The following is a 23,712-nucleotide window of genomic DNA, read 5'->3' as shown; positions in this document are numbered from 1 at the left end:
GGACACTGTTGGCTGGATATTTTTGGTTGGTGGACTATTCTCAGTCCAGCAGCGGCACTGAGGTGTTTAAAAACTCCAGCAGCACTGCTGTGTCTGATCCACTCGTACCAGCACAACACATACCAATATGCCACCACCACATCAGTGTTACTGCAGTGCTGAGAATGACCCACCACCCAAATAGCACCTGCTCTGTGAGGGTCCATGGGGGTCCTGACCACTGAAGAACAGGGTAACAGAGTATCAGAGAAACTGATGGACTACAGTCTGCGGTCATCCGCTTTCTAAAAACGTGCTTGTCACAGTCGGTGTGAATGTAAAACATGATGACTGTATTGTGATGAATGAACACACCACAAACTGTGAGGGAGTCTGAAATGCAATTATTCAGCAAGATTACTTGGCAAATCTCTCATGTTTCATAGCAAAATGAGCTGTAACTTAATGATATTCTAATATTGATCACTGCAGAGCACCATAACATTGACGGACAGCTCACAAAATTATGCCTACGGGAGAAAAGCAAAGTTAATTGTGCCCTAATGTGAAAATCCATTCTCTTAGACACTGTAGACTGCAGGAGGATAATACACAGTTATCATGTAAATAAACACCTACATCCTAATAGACACAACAAGCAGACAGCATCTAAAACGCTGCTACTACTCAACCTACCGTAGAAAGAAAGCTTTCCTTTGACAGAGTTTTTCCCTCTGGAGTTCTCAGCTATGCATTCATACTGGCCAGCATCCTCCTGCTGGAAGTAGGGGATTTCTAGCACACTGCTGGCACTGCTAACGTCCACTTTTCTGGAGAATGGTGCCCCATCTACTCTTCTCCAGCTGATAGCAGGAACCGGGCTAAAGACAAGTGGCACAGCAGGGTGAGAAAATAGTGATGGACATTTTAGAGCCATCCAACACATTTACAGTGAACTAATAGCAGAAATCAGTGCTTATAAACTAATAAATAAGGTTGTGAGGGATAATCATCAGGGAATGTCACATGGCTGTGTGTAGCATATATACACACACACACACACACACACACACACACACACACACACAATCATGTAAATAATAAACAGTGATGTTCTGGATGTTGGTGTGTTTGTTTCCCCATCTCCAAGCCTCTCCTCCTCAATGAAGTCCAGTATTATATGTAGTTAAAAAGCAGCTCCTGGTTTGACCAATCAGTGCTCAGTAAATTGAGCTCATGATGTAATTGATGATATTAACGAGTCTCTGTGGCGGCTGTGAAGGTGTCCAGGAAAAATATGGACCTGAGAAATTCTTGTTACTGTTTATTGTTTTTATTTTTATTTGAATTATGAATACGACTTTATTCTAATGTATATTGTGAAGAACTCAGGGGTGATAGTGGGAAAAATTCCTGAGCCTGAACTTTTTTCTCTGCTTGGGAGGTGAGCAGGGTGGGGGTGCTATGTATGCGACACACTTAACACATAACTTGTTGGCCCCTGGGCGCAGATATACGTCTATGTATAACCCTGATCTTCATTACTGTCAAAGAGTTTTTGCTTTTGAATTAGTCCCTTCAATGATAGATTGTGTTGAATTTTGTTGAAATACATGAACAACATTCAGACATGAGATAAACAAACCCAATATAAGCCTATATTTCAGAAGCTTGTGCAGATTACCAGAACTCTTGGGACTAGCAGGCCTGTTCAGGAATCCATACCTTATTGCTTCTATAGCATAGGAGACTACAGATACTACAGCCATACCAAGAACGGTCAGCAGGTGGCAATAACACTACTCCAATACTCCAAAGTAAACTAGGAATTGATTAGTAGCCTAACCATTGACTAAATGACATGAACAAGGACACGTTCATTTCTTTTAATAATATAATAGCAAACTATGCACCATTTATTTTAAATATTTTGAAACAGTTACAGTGCAACAAACTCATAAATAATACTACAGCCCTAAAATTACTATTCAGTTCCATTTTCCCCTTAATATAGGCTTAATATAGGCTTAATATAGTTGTGTTCCATGGCTGAGTTTATACGTTTCACGTTGACAGTGTAAAAAAATTTGCACGTGTATTTCCCGGGATTTCCTACTGAATCTATCAATTTGTTTGGTCAAAGCAAGTCCCGCCCCCCTGTTTCTGACTGGCTTAATGGCTAGTAGGCTCGGCCTTGGTGTTGGTTACAGTGAAACCTGCGCATGTCAGATCAAGAGAAGTGTCAGATCCTATGGTCAGATCACGAGGACAGGGGTCGGCAACCCGCGGCTCTTTGATCCCTCTGATGCGGCTCAGCTTTTGAAAATAATTAATTTAATTAACGTATATTATTTTTGAGACTTAAAAAAATGTTTGGGCGGAATCACAAACGTCCGGTATTTTGTTTTGGTTCGCTTGACTGACATGTCGGTGTCGTCACTGCTGAGGGAAACTGTTTAAAAATTTGCTTAGATGCCTAAAACTTTCACACAGTACTGTGTGTGTGTACATTTATATATATATTATATACACACACACACACACACACACACACACACACACAAACTGCATGCATGATGAATTATTTCATGCAAGTACATGGCTGGAAAGCACATCCACTCAAATTTACTCACTTTCCTAGTGCAAAGCACTCCAGCTTGATGGTCAACCCCTTGGCTACAGACAAGGCCTCAGGGAACTGAACTTCAATCTTTGGTTCGTATTCACCCATATTTCCTAAAAAATAAATAAACAAATAAAAGAAAAATATAAATATATTAAGTCGTGTTAATTTGGTAATAAAGATGAATTCCACTGGTATCTGCACAACTGAATTGTTAATAGGTAAAAAACGAGTCATGTCAGAGCGGTCTGATGTGAATTGCTCACAGCAGCCGCGACGAAGAGTCAGGAAACATCTCAAGTATTTAAAGCCTCTTAAACACCAGAAAATGCTTTAACATGAAATGTTGTGTTATACATCATAGAAAATTCAATAACACATCAAATGTTTTGCCTGATTCAAGAGACATCTACTTTAAATGAAAATTTTTATTTTATTGTGAAATAAAAACACCCTAAGAAAACCAGGTTTCTCATCAATGCAACAAAACCCCTCTGAAGGATTTTGTTCAAAATTCAAATTGAATTTTTATCTTTATTTATTTATTTTATAAAATAATCAGAAAACTATGCAGTCTCACTTTACTTATTTGACTCAAAACTCTGTGGAAAAACTCCAGCGAGTGTGGACTCTGTTGAGTCGTTGAGCAGAAGGACATTTTTTTGTAATGTGAATTTATTTTAAAGCTAGTTTCGTGTATATATTCTTGCATTGTGGAAAGAACGCCGTCCTTTAGATCTACATATTTATGTCTTTGCTTGGCCTCAAAACAAACAGAAAATCAGTGGCAGTTTTGAGCTTTTTGAGACTGAAGAGCACAAAAGAAAAATAAACAGAATTAATGGTATAACTTACTACACAACTGAATACGCAGTAACGTGAAAACAGGATTACCATCACTTCGTAGAACCAGCGAAGTGGGAGGTCCCTGGACTCTGGATTTGGTCACCATGTTGGTCACCACACAAGTGTAATTCCCCACATCCGACGGCTCCACTTTAGCGATGTAAAGGTTCCCTGTTTTCTGAGATACAAATCGCCGAGTGTCTTGCTTCACAAATGAGGGGTACTCGTTGAAGATCCACGAAAAGGTCAGCTCTACAGGACGACAGGTGGTACAGAAGACAGTTTTGAGTAGAGTATCAGGCAATGCACTTAAAAAGGTCTAGAAATGACATATTGGAACATTTTAGCATAACAGCCAGACCAATGTCATGAAAAAAGAACAATTATTATAAAACATGCTGAATTTTCACAACAGACCAGATCTGGAAGTACACACCGTCACACTTTCTGATGACGAGGCTTAAAGATCGATTTAGCTGCGTTAGTGCTGGACGATATGACCTCAAATCAGTATTGCGATAAATTGAATATGGATTATGATTCATGAAAAATTATTATTATTTTTTGCCCCTATAGTTCACTGACAAAGTCTGTATTGTAAATATGTTCTGCATATCTTAATGTAAATGATCTCAACAGCCAGATCGGAATTCATGTGACTTTTACGTCATTCCAGCTTGACACTTGTCATAATTTCGCCCTGCTGAGACTCATAAATGTTTGGGGTCATGTTTCTGTACAAACACTAGAAGAGACTTTGAAGAGATTTGTAAAGAAATGTCTAAACGATGCTGCAGGAGAACAAGGCCGCAGGAGAACGAGGCCGCAGGAGAACGAGGCCGCAGGAGAACGAGGCCGCAGGAGAACGAAGCCGCAGGAGAACGAGGCCGCAGGAGAACGAGGCCGCAGGAGAACGAGGCCGCAGGAGAACGAGGCCGCAGGAGAACGAAGCCATGGGAAAATGAGGCCGCGGGAGAACGAAGCCATGGGAAAACGAGGCCGCGGGAGAACGTGGCCGCAGGAGAACGAAGCCATGGGAAAATGAGGCCGCGGGAGAACGTGGCCGCAGGAGAACGAAGCCATGGGAAAATGAGGCCGCGGGAGAACGAAGCCATGGGAAAATGAGGCCGCGGGAGAATGATGCCGCAGGAGAACACGGCCGCAGGAGAACGTGGCCGCAGGAGAACGCGAACCGAAGAAGTGGCCGCGCCCTTTTTACAGCTCGAACACGTTGTGGGCGATGAGCCCAGCTGTCAGTCAGTGAAGCCTCGTGATGCTCCTGTGATGCTGGTGAAGATGAAGCTGATCCTCCGGGAGCGACCGGAGTTCGTTGGCGGTTGTGATCGTTTACCTCTGGATGAGCCGCGTGACGCAGCGTGACGCTCAGGTCTTTTCATGTGGGTCAGTTTAGGAGCTGATCTGGTCAGACTGTCGCATACAGACCACATTTAAACGATCATCTGAACAGCCAAACCACAAAATCAGATTTGGGCCACTTTTACCTGCTGTGTGAACGCAGCCTCAGCTTCCACGTCACAGACTGGACATGGTGGAGACGGTTACAGCTAGTGTCTCCATCTGTTACAATAACTCACTTTATAGACGGAGCTCAATGTTTATACTTATATTTTCAGTGGAATTGGACGCTGAACACAGTGCTCATATTTTCCATTTCGCAGCAGAGATGTGTAGGTAGCTTATATAAAATATTAAGTCTCTCAAATATGTAAATATTTAGCAAAAGCCAAATGCGACAGGTTGTCCTCCACTTTCCCCAAACACAACAGTTAACGAACTTACAATTGTCGAATAACTGTCGTTAATCAACAGTATAACTACTGCAACTGTACAATGACCTCAATTATACACATCATTACACGGCACCCTTCAGAGTTATCCATATCAATAAATAAGCTTTTATTCCTAGAAAAAGCCCAATTACTTGCACCCTTTCACTGAGTGCTCTCCTTTCACCAAAATAAGAGCCTTCTTTTGTATTTCTCAATAAAACTGGAGAACACTTATGAAACGATCCATGTCATCACGTTTTCAAACCAACAACACAACTTCCAAATCACAAGAGCTGCAATGTTACAGCGTACGCTGTTCAACGTTGTCTAGAGTTTTAGATTGAACTTAATAACACCTGGTAATTTCATTCTAGAAAATAACTCTTCGTCTTTGCTTGGCCTCAAAACAAACAGGAAAACAGTGGCAGTTTTGAGCTTGTCGCAAACGGAAGAGCACAGAAGAAACAACCAGAATTAAGGGTATAACTTACTACACAACTGAATACGCAGTAACGTGAAAACAGGATTACCATCACTTCGTAGAACCAGCGAAGTGGGAGGTCCCTGGACTCTAGATTTGGTCACCATGTTGGTCACCAGACAAGAACTTAACACCTGGTAATTTAATTCTAGAAAAAAACTCCATTAAAATTACAAATGTAATACAGGTGAAAGATCTTCATGAAATCGTTCAGCCCAGCTAAAGATCCTTCAGAGCCAATCTTTCTTACGTCTCGCTGAAATAAAACCATGACCCCAGTTTTATTCTCATGGAAGAAGTAGGTATATTTTGATCGAAAATCAAAAGTATTTATATTTCTTATTTTAGGTCTCTGATGGCCACAATGTTGTGCCACCCCAGAAGATTCTCAGGGCTTACATGCACATACAAACAGTTCTGTACTATTAGCCAGCCAAAGCCACACTTCAAAGTGAGGATTAGAGGCTTTTATGTCTGAACTGCATTATTCTTACATCATGTAAACCTGTTTTTTTTAGGTCTTCTCATCATGAAACCTTACGCAGAAGTGGGAATATTATAAACCAATTAGAGTTCACACAAATTCGTAGTCAGTGTGTTTACGCATTTATATGGATTATTTTCATCTGAATAATTTTACCTTTCTTGTTTTGCTGAAAAACAAAATAAGTGGTTTTTCATAGCTCCAAAAATTGTGGAGGGCACTCTTTACAGCTATACACCAAACGGCCACTACATTAAATAAAACTCCCTGTATCTATTTACTGTCCATTGCATTAGCTGCATTTATGAAATAGTTCCACTCTGTAGTTCTACAGTTACAGACTGTAGTCCATCTGTTTCTCTGATACTCTGTTACCCTGTTCTTCAGTGGTCAGGACCCCCATGGACCCTCACAGAGCAGGTACTGTTTGGGTGGTGGATCATTCTCAGCACTGCAGTAACACTGACGTGGTGGTGGTGTGTTAGTGTGTGTTGTGCTGGTCTGAGTGGATCAGACACAGCAGTTCTGCTGGAGTTTTTAAACACCTCTGTGTCGCTGCTGGACTGAGAACAGTCCACCAACCAAAAGTATCCAGCCAACAGCGTCCTGTGGGCAGCGTCCTGTGGGCAGCGTCCTGTGACCACTGATGAAGGACGAGAGGATGACCAACACAAACTGTGCAGCAGCAGATGAGCTGTCGTCTCTGACTTTACATCTACAAGGTGGACCGACAAGGTAGGAGTGTCTAATAGAGTGGACAGTGAGTGGACACAGTGTTTAAAAACTCCAGCAGAACTGCTGTGTCTGATCCACTCGTACCAGCACAACACATACCAATATGCCACCACCACGCCAGCGTTACTGCAGTTCTGAGAATGACCCACCACCCAAACAGTACCTGCTCTGTGAGGGTCCATGGGGGTCCTGACCACTGAAGAACAGGGTAACAGAGTATCAGAGAAACAGATGGACTACAGTCTGTAACTGTAGAACTACAGAGTGCAGCTATACAGTAAGTGGAGCTGATAAAAAGGTGTACATGACACACACAGCACAAAGACTTGTCATTAGGAGGAGGCGACAGCATGTGTTTTTAAAAGGAGAGATCAATTAATGTAAATGTGTTAAACACACAAACACACACAGCTGTGCACACGTTAAATGCTTTATTTGGTTCTGCATAGAAGACGATTTGACCAGAGGGAGAAAAAACCTGCGGCACACAGTCCATTGGTCCATTAGTGGCTTTTCCCATCCATTTCAAGGGTAAAGGAATCATCACCGTTTCCAAAGCTGTGCACTGGGATGATGGCTGAAAGAAATGGAGCAATACTCTGCAATATGTTAAGCCTTTAACTTGCACACACCTGCAATCTGCAGCCCACAAGCTGCAAACCTGTCAATGTGTCACAGACCTGCAACAAACATTAGGACAATAAGCTGTTTATATCTCAGACTACCAGCGGCAGGCCTCAGAGCACGAGAGCTCAGGAATCTTGAGGCATTTGTTAAGTTTATGTTCCAATGAAATGACAAATTCTTTCAAGAATAACAGTTCTGTGTAATAACCTCGTCAGTCATATTTCTATGAGACATTTAATCTCAATTTTTTATGCCTTTAGGCTTATTATTCTGTAATTTACACGGAAAATAATGCAAACTGACTGAGTTATTCCTACGTTATATAATACCATTCCCAAAGAAGTGGAGACACTGTGTCATTGAACATACAAAGACAATATATCAAACCTTGAAAACTGAGAAATTTTATTGTTTTTTTTAAAATATACTTTTGCCCATTTTGAATTTGATGCCAACATCATGTTCCAAAAAAGTTGGGGATGGGGGGGCAACAAAAGGCTGTTAAAGTTGTGTAACGGCAAACCCGCCACCCCATTTCTGAGAACCACGGCCTGTGAAAAGTTTTCACTGCTTCCACAAATGCAAATTAAAACTCTAAAATGCAAATAAGAAACTGCATATAAAGAGATCCAGAAACGCTGCCACCTTCTCTGGGCCTGAGCCCATTTAAAATGGACTGAGGGGAAGTGGAAAAGTGTCCGGCGGTCGACGGATCAACATTTGAAATTCTTTGTGGAAATCATGGACACTGTGTCCTCCGGGCTGAAGACCACTCAGCTTGTTATCAGTGCTCAGTTCTAAAGCCAGTCTACATGATGGTTTAGGGGGCATTAGTGCACATGGCCTGGGTGACCTGCTCATCTCTGAAGGCTCCATTAAAGCTGAATGATATAAACCTGTTTTATCAACATCTGCTGCCGTCCAGACGACGTCTTTTTCAGGGAAGGCCTTGATTATTTCAGCAAGACGATGTAAAACCACATTCTGCATGAATTACAGCAGCACTGCTCCATAAGAGTCCAGGTGCTAAACTGACCTGCCTGCAGTCCAGACTGGTCACCACTGAAAAGATTTGGCACATTATGAAATGAAAAAATACGATAAAGGAGCGCCTGAAACTGATGAGCAGCTCTTTCAGAGCTACAGCAGCATCGCCTCTGCTCCCAAACACCTAGAGTGCTGTTAAAGAAGAGGTGATGAAACTCAGCGGTAAACAGACCCCGTCCCAACTTTCTGGAACGTGTTGGCATTAAATGAAAAATGAGCAGATATGTGAAAGAAAAAAAATATACAAATTCTCAGTTTCAACATTTGATATGTTGTCTCTGCAGTGCTTTCCTTTAAAAATAATCATTTAAATGATTTGCACATCATTACATTCTAATTTCATTCACATTCTGCACAGCACCCCAACTTTTTTGGAAATTGGGTTGTACGAGTGCAAGTTTGGAACAAGCAGCATTCCCATGGAGTTTAAGAAACTGACTATAATAACTGCGGTGTCAGACGAAATAAAGCCATAGCCAACTTCAGGCGTCTGAGGAGAAACTTTATCTAGCGACAAAAGTTCTTGATTCAGCTGGGCTTCATTTAAAACAAAATAAAGTGTGGAAAGTGCAATAACTACAAATTCGATACTACATTTCAAGGGTTTCAAGGGTGTTTTTCTCAGTTTCATTGTTGTCACTGCTCTGCCTTTGTAGGACTGTATGAAATGCTTTTAGCTCTATTCAAGCATCTGAAAAGGGCTTTGCCCCTCAGGAGCCCCAGAGTTCGCTTTTTATGGTGACGAGTTGGCTTAAGTCAATCACCTACTGTTTTTCCCCCCATTAAAAACATGATTTCTTAACTATGCATGGTTGCTATTACTCTGAAGGAAGCCTGTACTGAAGTGCAAGGGCTTCTATATTAACTGGATCGCCAATATGGGTAAAGTGGAGCCATATGAGGTCCTTTTTTTCCCTACATCACATTCATTTCCTTTACATTATATGCCATTGACTGCAGATGCTATATATAGTGTGTAATGTGGCTGATTGAGCTAAAGAATTATACACTGTACAGTCACAGGGCAATCGCCCTATTCTTTTGTGTTTGTTGAAGGCTAAAATACTTGATTTTGCAGCGGTTTGCAGAGTTAGTGGCAACATTTGTGATGACTGTGAACCTAAAACATTTTCACAGCTTGCTTTGAACGTAGTTTATTTTGTTTCTGATAAAAAAAAACAAGGGAGAAACAGAAAAGAAATCAGGAGTACTTTTGACAAACAAGTACATAAAGATAAAAAGAGTGAAGGTTTTGTTTTACATTTTCAAGGAGTTTACTATTTTAGAGTAAAACAATGAAATTAAATTATTTGTACACAAAATAAGCATCCTATTATACACTCACCGGCCACATTATTAGGTACACCTCGCTAGTAAAAGGCTGGACCCCCTTTTGCCTTCAGAACTGCTTTAATTCTTCGTGTCAGACTTTCAACAAGGTGTTGGAAACGTTCCTCAGAGATTCTGGTTGGTTATTTGAGTTCCTGTTGCCTTTCTATCATCTGGAACCAGTCTGCCCGTTCTCCTCTGACCTCTCACATCAACAAGGCATTTTCATCCACACAACTGACCGCTCACTGGATATTTCCTATTTTTGGGACCGTTCTCTGTAAACCCTAGAGATGGTTGAGCGTGAAAATCCCAGTAGATCAGCAGTTTCTGAAATACTCAGACCAGCCCGTCTGGCACCAACAACCCCGCCACGTTCAAAGCCCCTTAAATCCCCTTTCTTCCCCGTTCTGATGCTCGGTCTGCACTTCAGCAGGTCGTCTTGACCACCTCTACAGGCCTAAATGCAGTGAGCTGCAGCCGTGTGATTGGCCGATTAGCTATTTGTGTTAACAACTAATACCTAATAAAGTGGCCGGTGAGTGTAGTCCTCTAAAACATTTTTGGCAGAACATCCAACTGCACTGTGTGATTATGAACTATGCCTGGGTGAAATCTATAAATAATTAGGATTTCTGATTATATGCACACGGCATGATGCAAAAGATAAATTAAAAGAAAGAGAAAGTACTTATTATTTACATATTCAATACCAAAATAATGTGGTGAAATGACAAAACTGCCTGCAAATACTGCGAGAGCTCAGTGGAATTAGAGTCAGTCTATGATTGCTGAGGAACTCCTATTACTCAGAGATGTCCTTGTGCGTTTTTAGGCTGAGACTTTAAGATAATATGCGATTCAGACTGACGCACAAAAGGAGACCGCTAGTTGGCTTCAACTGATTTGATGATTAAACCATTAATTATTCATTATTCAGCTGATTTGACTATTAACCAGGACATTGATGATGTTCCAAACTCATCCAGTTTACCCAGAGAGTGATGAACCAGTCACATAAACACAGACGGAAAGGCACGCAGACACATACACACACCTACATCCACAGACTAATAACTTGTAATATAATTTCCATATTTAGTTTTATATATTAATTTTTCTTTTCGGAAGCCACAAAAAGCAGCAGCAAACTAATAAGCTGAGTGGTAAAGCACAGAGCCAGCCTGATGAACAGCACTGCTGCGCGACACATTAAATCCGCGCAGTCGCCTGATCATCTCGCATTAATAAAACATTCATTGCTCTGTTCTGACAAGCCCATACATATTTAATTGTTGTTTTCGAGTCAATCTCCTCCAAAAGGTACGGAGAACGATAAACAAAAAACAAGAACAAAAGGTTACTAATTGGCATATTAAACATTAATAAGGACCCTGGGACACAAGGGAATTCGCATTCTATAAAAGAAGTCAGGAAAATTATCAATAGTGGTATTGAGTAAGTAAACTGGTCCAACAAACATGTGCACAGTACAAGACATTGACGGGAGGAAATAAGTCAGCATACAGCATAAAAAAATAAGTAAATGAACAATTACAGAAGAGTATTTACTTTTATGTGGTCAAATAACAGACCGGTTTCTCCAGCAAATAACGAATATGAGCTCTTCGTGCACGGAAAAAGCGTTTCAAAGCAGAGGCCAATTTCTTTGATGGGCTCAGAAGAAAAAAAAAAAAAAAGAGATTTCAAGCTTTAGTAAGCTGAAAAAGGTCTACCTCCATTAGAGGAATAAGGCTGGGTACATTAGGTGCAGCTCTAAACACAGTAATCAAGCCAGCAGGGGAAGAGCCAGACAGGCCACTAATGTAACGCGGCTAGACCATCCACTCCCCATCGCACGGTAAGCTGTTTGATCAGAAGTGACACAAAGTGCCAGAGGATGCACTTTGATACTTTAGGAACTATATTGCACGTTGTTAGCAATACAGGAACGACGTCTGGAGAGGGTGTTGACTTGTCATATACAGACTGTAGGCTACCTGATGGTTAGGGAAACAGACAGTGGACAACAGTGCTCTTCAGCTCAAGTGGGGTGTAGCAGGAGGTGAAGATAACGTGAAGGACGGTGCTCTGAACGTTTGGGGAGGCTACCTAGTGTATCGAAGCCGTTATTTTTGATGAGCTCAGCTGTTTTTCCCTTACGGATCTCAACCGATGTTTCAACCAACTTCCAAGTCATTTCAGTTACTATTAGCCTAGTAAAACACAAACAGACTTAAAACAGGGTTTAACCCATTTCAAATAAGACCACTAAAGGGCAAAGTACCAAAAAAAGTGAGTAACTATAGCCTCTGATTCTCCGGGGCATATTTATTATATTTTGGTTTTTCCATCTGAATTTTTGTGACCAAATCGTAAGGCAAATTATTCAGTAACTGCATGAAATAAATGTCCATTTTTATTTTATTTATTTTTGTAAAAGCCCCTCAAATTAACAGAACGTGTGTTTTATGATCTCCACATTTCACTATATCCTTACAATTCACTGCTGAGAGCCAAAAATCTCGGCCGCTCTTTGTGTTGTTTTCTAAAAGTGATGTTTCCAGAGCAGATCACTGAAGAGACGCCGTCTGTTTATAGTTTAGAGCCCAGATTTGGGGAAAAACGGGTCGACTTTCAGTAGAAAAACAAACTGAGTTCAGCTTCTTTTATTATAAGGGTTTAAAATGACGTCACCGTCTATTAGACTGGAGAGAAGAGCTACAGCCTCACACGACGCCCAGCTTCTGAATGGAGCTTATGGAGTATGAACGTTATGGAGAACATGATGAAGAGCGGTTTGGGACCACCGGTGGTCTCGAGGAGTTGAAGAGGTTACTTTAAAATGGCAAAAGAACAAGTCAAATTTTACATAAGGTCACTTCAAACTACAACTAGTTGGGCTGGATTTTTATTGAGTTTTTCCTTCCTGGCCACTAGGAATGTGCATGTTGGTTAATTTTAATCCTCGAGTTGATGAACAGAACAATGACCAAAAAGCAGATTTTGGCTGAAATTAAAGTAGAGCTATGGTTTGTTTTTAAAAGACAACTCATATCACACGTAACACATTTACATTACATTACATTACATTTAGCAGACGCTTTTATCCAAAGCGACTTACAAATAATGAGGTACATAGAACAAACATAGTCAGGCCATAAAGGAGGCCAAGGGGTAATAGCGGGGTAGAGAAGGGAAGGAGGGCAAGAAGGAGATGAGGTTGGTAGTGGTTAGATTGCAGGAGGCGATTAGAGCAAGTGCTCCCTGAAGAGCTCCGTCTTCAGGAGTTTCTTAAACACAGCGAGGGACGCCGCTGCTCTGACAGCGGAAGGTAGCTTGTTCCACCATTGGGGAATCAAGTATGAGAACAGTCTCGATTGCTTTGTGTGAATGTTTGGCAAAGCTAAGCGACGTTCATTGGAGGATGGCAGCGGCCGGGCGGTGCTGTAAGCCTTTAGGAGCGAGTGCAGGTAGGAAGGAGCCTGCTCTGTTAACACCTTGTAGGCCATCGTAAGAGTTTTAAATTTGATACGAGCAGCAACCGGTAACCAGTGGAGCTCAGTGAGCAGTGGAGTGACATGCGCCCGTTTTGGTTGGTTAAAGACCAGACGCGCTGCAGCTTCTGAACCATCTTCAGTGGTTTTACAACACAGGCCGGGAGGCCCGTCAGTATGGCATTGCAGTAGTCGAGGCGTGAGATGACCACTGCTTGTACCAAGAGTTGGGTGGCTTGTTGTGTTAGAAACATGGTTTCGAGGAAACTCAAGTAAAACTCAAGGAAACCTGTTGGATTTTATTTTTCATGTTAGATGAGCGGCATACTGCCTTAGATGAGCTAACGAGCTTCACCTCATTACAACTCCACTACAGCTGACCGCTAACACTGGATGCTGATGGAGACTCCTTGCTTTCTACAGGTGGTCTCCTGTTTCTGGACCTAATACCTGCACTATTTTAGGCTTCTCAGCCCCTCCGTCTATTTTAGAGTAGCAATGCACTTCAGCATATTTGCTTGCATGTCCAAGCACCCTGCTAAAAACCATTAGAATGATTAGGACTGAAACCTGCTGGTTTTACTTTTTAATGGGAATTGGCTTTTAATGCTAACCATTAGAGGTGACTTGTTTCCTCTAAGACTTCATTGGATCCCAGTAGGAAACCATCAATGCATGTAAACATCTGTTAAACCTTTAAATTCCTTTTCACTGTGATAACATCACATCAGGATGTTGTTGGTTGGTAAATTTCTCCGTTTTCGTCTTCCTGTGATAAAACTCAACAGTAATTTCGGTATTCAAACACTGGCACCTCGAGTGTTTACTGAGAACGAGAACCCATGCTCATTCCCCCACTTCCCACCCACCAGCTAGGTCTCCAAGCAAGGTTTTTCTCAGAGACATCTAAAGACGGCCACTGTATCTGTCTGAACTGCTGCTGATGCAACACCATAGGACAGCTTAAAATGCTGAAGACTAAGGCTTCGTTCCCATTACAAGCCTCGTTGCTCAAATCAGACTTTTCCTCAGATCCGATCTCTCTGACTCGACAGTCCTCACTCGTTTAGGTAAGAGACTCAAATCTGTCGTTAATGTGATGAACTGGCTCCTGAACTGACCCTCATGAGCTCCTCCTACTCAGTGACGTCACGTGACTGAATCACTGAATCATCAGCACAAACTAACGAGCAGAACGAGCTTCGCTGAGAAGATCATTAACTCTGATCAGCTCTCAGCTTCATTATTAGAGCCAGACGGAGGAGAAAAAGGCGAGATGAGCTGCTTTTCCACCGTTTACAGGCTTTAACGTCTGTTCGGCGCTGTTACCATGGTAACGCTGAATGACGGCGCAGAGCAATGGGGGGGAAAAAAAGCACATGAAGTCCGATCTGAGGGTCACGTTAAGGTCGCACGGCCACGAATCGGATACATATCCGATCTAGGACCACATATGAAAGTGGCTCGGGTCTGATTTGAGAAGATCAGATTTGCCCTGAAAACACCAGATCTGAGTCACATCAGGGCAGGAAATCGGGTTTATGCCACTTCAACCTGGGAATGTGAACGGGGCCAAACAGCAAATTCTGTTGCGTTAGATTCCAGACGACAACGTTCACAAGCATTGTGCCAAGTGATCGGCGGAGAGGACCACCGTACCAACTCAGACAGAGTTTGCCAGGGACTGACTCACTGCCTCCCAGTGTGAGGACGAAAGCATAAACGGCTGCGCCACTTCAGAGCCGCAGAGTTCACGCTTTATGGTGACAGCTTGACTTAAGTCAATTACATATTTTTCTGTTTAGTGGAAAATGCAATTCAGTCACCATGAGGGGGTGCTGGCTTTGTGCAGAAGGACGCTTTTAACAGATTTATGTTTATATGTAACTGTCAAGACCTTGAAAGGAAATATTAAAGTAAAAGCTATTAACTTTTTCTCCTTCCAGGCTAAGCGTTGCCACAGACTGTGCTTTATACAAAAACACTACAACCACCTATAGAAAGGCAAGAGTAAGTGAAAAGTTTGCTTGGCGTGACATTTAACATGAGAGCAATTTAGCTTGCCACTAGGTGCGTTAAATCTAGGGCTGGAACAGAATAGGGAAATTTGTGTTTACTGTGCTGTAGCGAGGCTGAAAAGACATTTAAAGCCTATGAGCAGGTAGAGGTCGACTGTAATTGCTGGTTGAGATCAGTGACTGACAAACACGTAAAAGTAATTCAACTGCTCTGTCAGGGAACCATTATGTCAGCAAGGCTATTTGGCCATGCACAGAAGTGAGATAACCGGTGGCTGCAAGTCCGAGAGTGGGAGAAACACACTCCTCTGATGTACATGAACCAAGAAATCAACAGCACCGCTGATAGAATGTAGGAAGCATTACGCATCATAAGATCTTTATAATATTTACTGTTCTTAGTGCCATAACATTAGCACTGGTAGTGAAGCCTTTGGGTTCTTTGAATTGCAATGTGTTTGACAGAAATTCAAAGCTAGCAGATAATTCAGTTTTTGTCAAAGTACAGAAATTAGTGGGCGTTCGTTAGAGCGCAATGCTTGTGACCGGTCACACTCCTCGGAAAGATCAGGCATGGTTTTGTTGTATAACATGGTTTTATTGATTACATGCACATAACATGCTTACAGCAACTGCGGAAGTACTTTCCACTTTCAATAGAAAACAATGCAACGAAGGGACAAATTTGCAAGCCCTTCCAAATATTGTGAGGCGTTAGTTCAGAGGTCACTAACAGGTCCAGACCCAGACGCTGTCCTATGCAAACCTGGACCTGTAACATATAAACTATGGAGAATTATTTAATTTTGACGGGGTGGTCCGATTTTAATCAACGTAACATTTCTAGTCATTACGGTACCGATTTAGCGGCCAGAAACTCACAGACCAATCACATGCGTTGTGAATATCACACGAGACGCTACTCAGCCAATCAGATCTGTGCATTACGATGAGCTCTGAGACTCAAGTGAGTGACTCCACACAGGGGAGGGACCAAGAGAGAAACAGCAGTCAGAGAAGAAAGTGAGTCAGAGGGAAGTTATTCCACATGACGTGATCTAAAAAGAGGAAACTGACAGTAAATGTTGTTGAAATCTGACCGAACTGGACTTTATTTGATCTGATGTTCAGTAAATGTTGTTGAAATCTGACCGAACTGGACTTTATTTGATCTGACGTTCAGTAAATGTTGTTGAAATCTGACCGAACTGGACTTTATTTGATCTGACGTTCAGTAAATGTTGTTGAAATCTGACCAAACTGGACTTTATTTGATCTGACGTTCAGTAAATGTTGGTGAAATCTGACCGAACTGGACTTTATTTGATCTGACGTTCAGTAAATGTTGGTGAAATCTGACCGAACTGGACTTTATTTGATCTGACGTTCAGTAAATGTTGGTGAAATCTGACCGAACTGGACTTTATTTGATCTGACGTTCAGTAAATGTTGGTGAAATCTGACCGAACTGGACTTTATTTGATCTGACGTTCAGTAAATGTTGGTGAAATCTGACCGAACTGGACTTTATTTGATCTGACGTTCAGTAAATGTTGGTGAAATCTGACCGAACTGGACTTTATTTGATCTGACGTTCAGTAAATGTTGGTGAAATCTGACCGAACTGGATATTCAGCTGTCGACTGTATAAGATGCTGATATTCCTACTCGGCTACTTCAGTAAACAGCATATGGCACTGAGTCACGATGCAGGTCAGACGTTATGATGTTCTGGAGCTCTGAACCTCTTCTCTAACTGGACCTTACTGAATTTTAATGGAAGACCCCTGGGTTAGCTGCATTACTGCGAATCTGTGAATGCAAATTCCTGAAGGACTATTGCAGGGCTGACCTTCACAGACTTTTTTTTTGAAGATATGTAATTTGGACTGACCCACAAAAAGTGAAAGCCTGCTAGCTTCGACTAAACATTCCTGCCACTCATTTGAGGTGCTGGTTTGATTATTAATCAGGACAATTATGATGTTCCAAACCCACTCAGTTCACCTAGACCTCAACGGGAGAGTGATGACCCATTATGCCAGCCAGGCTATTTGGCCTCGCGTCGAAGTGAGGCAACAGGAGGCTGCATTTATTCATCTGAGAGTGGGGAAAAAAAACACTCCTCTGATGCACATGAACAAAAAACGTACTACTGACAGTACGAATGACTGTATAAAGCGTTACGGTCAGTGTAATATAACTCATTATAAATGATAATGAACATTCTGCAGCAAAACTCACATTAGGCACTTGTGCACAGAGCATGGACACATATATCGCCACATGTAGCTGCTGAGCCAATAGTGCAAATGTGCCCACTGACTGAATGAATGAGAGGAAAACTACAAAAAGGCAAAAGTTAACAGCACAAGACTTTCAAGTTATGCTTTTTCCAGCAGTGGTAAACAGCTGTAAAGAAACACAAGACCATTTTCTTCTGATGAGACTTTCCTAAAAGTAAACTGTGATGGAATATCTCAACTCACCTCCCATGTGTGGTGGAGGTCCACAAAGCAGGACCACCCCTTGGCCTTCACGAACCCTAACCGGACTTCTCCTCTGGGTTTTAAAATCCTCCAAATCTGGGACAGAGAGAGAAAAACACAGGTCAGCCACCGTCCTGGCTTTGCTTTCATTCAGGATTCTCATTTGGATTTCATCACAGAACCTTACCTTGTTTTCTTTGTCTTAATTTGCCAGAGATGGTGACTTGGTCACTTCTGACTGCTTATTATTGCGCCAATTACAAATATTCAAACCTATAACATTAAAATATAATCCTGCCCCTAGCTGCTCTGCGGCGTTAATTGATTGAGTAACATTTTTCGCTGCCAAACGTGACAAAAGAGCCGACATCTAAAAAAGTCAATGGCTGCATCCAAACCGTTTTCTACCTGCTTTCCTTGATTTTGACCGATTTCGCTCTCATGGCTTCTCTAAATGATAGATTGATAGACATTGATAGGTCCGACGACGACGTGGATCCACTCGGCTACCAGATCAGGCAAAACCAAGAAAACCAAAGTTTCACTGAACTATTCAGACACAGAAAACCTGAGTGTCAAAACAGCTAGATGAAGTCTGGGTTTATGATCATCTCATAATGATGATCAAGTGAACTTATTACTGAAAAACAGTGGTATTTTGTCAAATAAACACACCGAACTGTCAAACCAATTACAGAGGATTACTTTGAGGTCCACGTGAGCGTGTGGCAAGACGGCAGCTCGCTTTAAATAGAATAATTATTACAGCTTCTCCACCAAAACAATCAAACATATTTTCACTCAGCACACTTTTGTTTGTTTCTCTTCAGAAGTGAACAAATTGTGATGGAACTTGTCTGCACCTTACGTGCACCTTGATTCGCTGAGGGAGTTTTGTCTGGGGAGTTGAATATTCAAACAGAATATTCATGAGCCATGCATCCGTTCTCAAAACAACTCAATACCCAAGTGCCCACGCTTTTTCTCTCATTCTCTCACACAAACGCACACTGTGCATACGCCATTCTCAACACAGGGGGCTTGATAAACATTGGGGGAGTTTTTTTCCGGCTGAACGGGGCCCTAAAGTACAGTGCTGCTGTGCTACAAGTTCCTTTACTGCCTGCTGTCAGGAAAACTTTTCTTCTTCAATATTCAGTTTTCTTCTTGAATGCCTCACTGACCTCATATTCATTTCATAGGATAGGCCAGTAGTGGCTCTGTGAAAGCCAGACTTACGAGACCCGAATAATTAACCAGACTTATTCAGCCTTGGAACCGTGTTTACAAAGCATTTGTATGGACTGATACTGATACTGCATACTTTGTTTCATCTAAACAGAGTAAGCACTTCATGGCCAGAGTCAGACAAGAGTATGAGAATTGAAACCACATCGAAGTAACATGATGGACAGACAGACAGACAGACAGACAGACAGACAGACAGACAGACAGACAGACAGATAGACAGATAGACAGATAGACAGATAGACAGACAGACAGATAGACAGATAGACAGACAGATAGACAGACAGACAGACAGACAGACAGATAGACAGATAGACAGACAGACAGATAGACAGATAGACAGACCAAAAGATCAATAGATAGATTGACCAATAGACAGACCAATAGCCCAATAAATAGATAGACAGACCAATAGTCCAACAGATCAAAAGATAAACAGACCAACAGATAGATAGAGAGACCAAAATATCAATAGATAGACAGAAGAATATAATATTCCAATAAATAGATAGACAGACCAACAGACCAATAAATAGATAGACAGACCAACAGACCAATAAATAGATAGGCAGACCAACAGACCAACAGATAGATAGACCAAAAGATCAATAGATAGACTGACCAATAGACAGACCAATAGTCCAGTTTGGGAATTTAGAGAGTCAGAGCAAATCGGCTGTTGGTCAAATGTGATCTTAACAGTGTCCGATTTCTGTTTGTGCACAAAGTAAGAAGCTGACGTGGCCACAACTAACTGTTGTATAATTAACTCTAATATTAAGTGATGGTCTCCCAGACGTGGATTAAGCCTAATCATGGATAAAATTTCAGTGTCAGTGGAGAATTACCAACATAAACTCATTTTAGTCTCGGAGACTGACCCCAAGTGCGTTACAGAGAAGTGGAGAGGACACAAAAGTGAAGTGTGAATGGATTAAACCGCAAGTCTGAAATGGAAACATTTAATTAGAATGCGATGCACACTGTACACCTCTATTTCTATGTAAACACAGCATAAATTTACAGCAGTAAATAAAGAAATAAATAAAAAGAGAGAGACTTTATCAGCCCAGCATAGAGAAATAGCCCCACTTCCCAGCACAGCTCTGAGGCTTGATGAATTTCAAAGCACCAACATCCCACTCAGAAACAAGGTGGCTGATTGGTCGTGCCTCAGGGAGCAACTGGAAATGTAAGTTATAGGCTTTGCTGATTCACGGGGAGGAGAAGGAGGTCAGCTAATAAATGTCTCATCGCTGAAGACGGCTTCATTGATTCCCAAGGCACAAGTCTCTTTTAAACAAAGCGGAGGCTTGCAGACATTCGGAAAACGGGCACTTCAGATATTCTCATGAAATGCAATGCAAATCCCTCCCAAAAGTGCTCGGACACTTCTCTAATTTCAGATAAAATCAACCTTCTGGAAAATATGCAAATGCGTGTCACTCTTAAAAGGTTAATTGCGAAATGTTTCACATGCAGCAACAGAAGATGCTGCGAGGTAATGAGCCAATGAACTTTCAGATTGTGGGGTGCTACTTAGGACTAATGCCAATATGTCCCACCTCAGTGTACCTGAAAAGTCTCAAATCAAGTATGTGCAATGTTTGGAAGACTGGAGATGATAGTGTAGTAAGGAAAAGAGGTCAGAGTAGACAATACCCCTTTTCCAATACCAACACACACACACACACACACACACACACACACACACATTATATATATATATATATATATATATAAAAAATTACAGTGTCCTGTGACCAACACAAACCGTGCAGCAGCAGATGAGCTGTCGTCTCTGACTCTACATCTACAAGGTGGACTGACAAGGTAGGAGTGTCTAATAGAGTGGACAGTGAGTGGACACAGTGTTTAAAAACTCCAGCAGAACTGCTGTATCTGATCTACTCGTACCAGCACAACACACTCCAACACACCACCACCACGTCAGTGTTACAGCAGTGCTGAGAATGACCCACCACCCAAACAGTACCTGCTCTGTGAGGGTCCATGGGGGTCCTGACCACTGAAGAACAGGGTAACAGAGTATCAGAGAAACAGATGGACTACAGTCTGTAACTGTAGAACTACAGAGAGCAGCTATACAGTAAGTGGAGCTGATAAAGTGGACAGTGAGGGTAGAAACGAGGAGGTGGTCAGAGTGTTACCCCTGATTGGTGTGTGTAAAGGCACTGTAAGGAATCTTTCTGAGCTAAAAATAATAAAGAGGCCATAAGGTTTAGTGCTGAACCCTGAGCCTTCAGAGCTGCATTAATAAGCAGGAATGCATCAGTTACTCACTAGTGAGGAAGCACTTGTAACCCGTGATGTACAACCGGTTTAATAGACGATGTCCAAAGAAGCTTAACATAAGATTAGGTTTTAAACCTCAAAGAGGCTGACAGGCAAAAAAGATAGAGAAGACAATCTCCCTGCCTAACGCAGGAAACGCTGAACAAGGACCCGGATCACAGGGCAAGATCACTGTCCTCTGGGTGTGAAGCTGCAGCCACTTTAAGGTTGGGTATGGAGCCAAATGGCTTGTCTGCCCATCAATTAGGCAAAATCTGCAGAGTTTGAGATGGCAGGGCGGGTAAATTACAGTGTTCGGAAATGACTAGGAGTTAGGAGTGGGTGTTACACATCCTCACACAAGCCTGCATGGAGTTCAACTGGAGCACAAACAAGCCTTTTCAGCCTATTCAGACAAAACCAGCCTATTCAGTTGACTGCACACCGAGGCGCTGCTTCAAGACGTCTTCCAGAAACCTTGTATTAAATGAGTCTATTCCACATGAATTAAGCAACTTAGTAAGTTGGCTTGAAGTGAGTATTATGTTAATATATGTGTTAAAAAAAATCCTTGTCCACACACACAAAGCCTTTCTTCTCTAAAACTTAAAATCTCCCCCTAAGGGTAACTGAATATAAGCCAAATCAACATACATCATGTTTATTACATTAAAACACAGTAATAACTGCTGGTCTGCCTTCAGGGAATGTTTGAACCAACATCACAAACAAATAAACAAATATTTTGGGGGGGGGGGTTAAAAATATTTTCTTTTACTAATTTATTTAAGTCATATTGATATTTTATTTTAGTTTTTTTTGTGTTAATTCATTGTGCTTTGTTAATATGCCTGCTGGGATGTTAAAGCGTTCAGTAATTGTGTGTTCTTTGACAACCAAGACAAAAATACCTTGTCTATTTAATGTATGCAGTGGTATAGCTGTCAAGAAGTCATTACTGAGAAAAGAAAATGCAGGAAAAAAAGCAAATAAAAAATGAATAAGAAACAAAAACAGACACAGTTAATACATCATGTTAAAGCCAAGTTAGAGCCTCAACTGGGAGCAAACAGCTTTTATTCTGTGCCACTTTATATCAAGTGTCTAATAACTGTGTAGTTACACATGAATAACATATGCAACAACAATATAACTGATTTAGTTCATGTTACAGAACTACAGCTTATGTAATTACATGTGTATCAACTTGTTTTGTCTCGTAATTAAACTAGTGTATCTTTTACAAGTTACACTTTAAAGCAGGTGGGCAGGTCCTGTGCAGTTATTCTGTAGGTACTGTGTAATAATTGCTTTGAGGGAAATGTAACACGTTTAATTAATGTTACGTCTTTAGATGAGAAAAGATACCTGCTGTTTCAGTTCCATAACAAATGGAATCGCATTTATGTTACTACCCTTGCGTAATTACATGAGAGAATAGACTGTTACAACTATCAAGATATACTTGTGTAATTACTCGAAGCAAAACAAGTTAATACACATATGTAATTACATGGGCTGTAGCTCTGTAATCCATCTGTAATACTGACTCAATCATCAGCAGTTACAATGTTGTTGCCTATGTTGTTCACATTATTAGAGACACAATATAAAGTGGGATTAATTATATATAAAATTTTATTTAAACATGTAAAGCAGTGGTTTTCAACCGGGGCGCCAATTGTTTTGTTTAGATAAAGAAACTAAGCCAAACACGATTGTAAATATGACCAATGTTGATTATTTATACCACCCTATCAAGCCCACTGATTGTTCTGGCAAAGTGCCAATTTATTTATATTATATTTATTAATATTTCTTTATTTATATTTTCAGGTCGAGTACAACCTTTTACTTTCAATTATACGGAAGTTGTTCCATCATGAATAAATGGTTAACAATGATTTTTAAAAAGACACAAAATCCTGAGGCCAGGCCGTCTCCAAGTAGAGATGAATACGGAGAACCAGCACTAAACTGGTACGGGTTCCTAACCAGTCAGTACCAGAACTGATTAACTCCTGGACAAGTGTTACTCCTGTCAGTACTTACATAACGTCAATTCATTCTACGTAGCTGGCATAATTAAACGGCTTGTGCTAGACTGGATCAGCGGGAGGGGCGCTCGGTTCCGTGTGATGAAAGCCCTTGCATGCCTCCGACTACCTTAACCGTCTCAAATGACGGTCACTCTGCGGGCACGGCTGAATAGGTATGACACGGC

At 41.4% G+C, this 23,712-nt stretch overlaps 1 protein-coding gene across 3 annotated transcripts in view; it reads right to left on the bottom strand.

Moving 5' to 3' along the window:
* Nucleotides 1-23,712, bottom strand: part of cntn3a.1 (contactin 3a, tandem duplicate 1) — a 134,028-nt gene that overhangs the window by 41,794 nt on the left and 68,522 nt on the right. For 2 of the 3 annotated variants that reach the window (XM_017715892.2, XM_017715893.2), the window contains 4 exons: nucleotides 17,946-18,041; nucleotides 3,497-3,700; nucleotides 2,613-2,715; nucleotides 676-860 (listed from right to left, as the gene is read on the bottom strand). In XM_017715892.2, coding sequence (XP_017571381.2) covers nucleotides 676-860; nucleotides 2,613-2,715; nucleotides 3,497-3,700; nucleotides 17,946-18,041 — 588 coding nt within the window. Of the gene's footprint in view, nucleotides 1-675; nucleotides 861-2,612; nucleotides 2,716-3,496; nucleotides 3,701-5,768; nucleotides 5,789-17,945; nucleotides 18,042-23,712 lie in introns of those variants that run through there. The other variant, XM_037541630.1, reaches the window with a different exon arrangement.

This window comes from Pygocentrus nattereri, chromosome 9 (assembly GCF_015220715.1).
Source record: "Pygocentrus nattereri isolate fPygNat1 chromosome 9, fPygNat1.pri, whole genome shotgun sequence".
In the NCBI taxonomy this organism is placed as follows: Eukaryota; Metazoa; Chordata; class Actinopteri; order Characiformes; family Serrasalmidae; genus Pygocentrus; species Pygocentrus nattereri.
The sequence above is the reverse complement of the archived record's forward strand: the minus strand, read 5'-3'. Positions and strand labels throughout refer to the sequence as shown.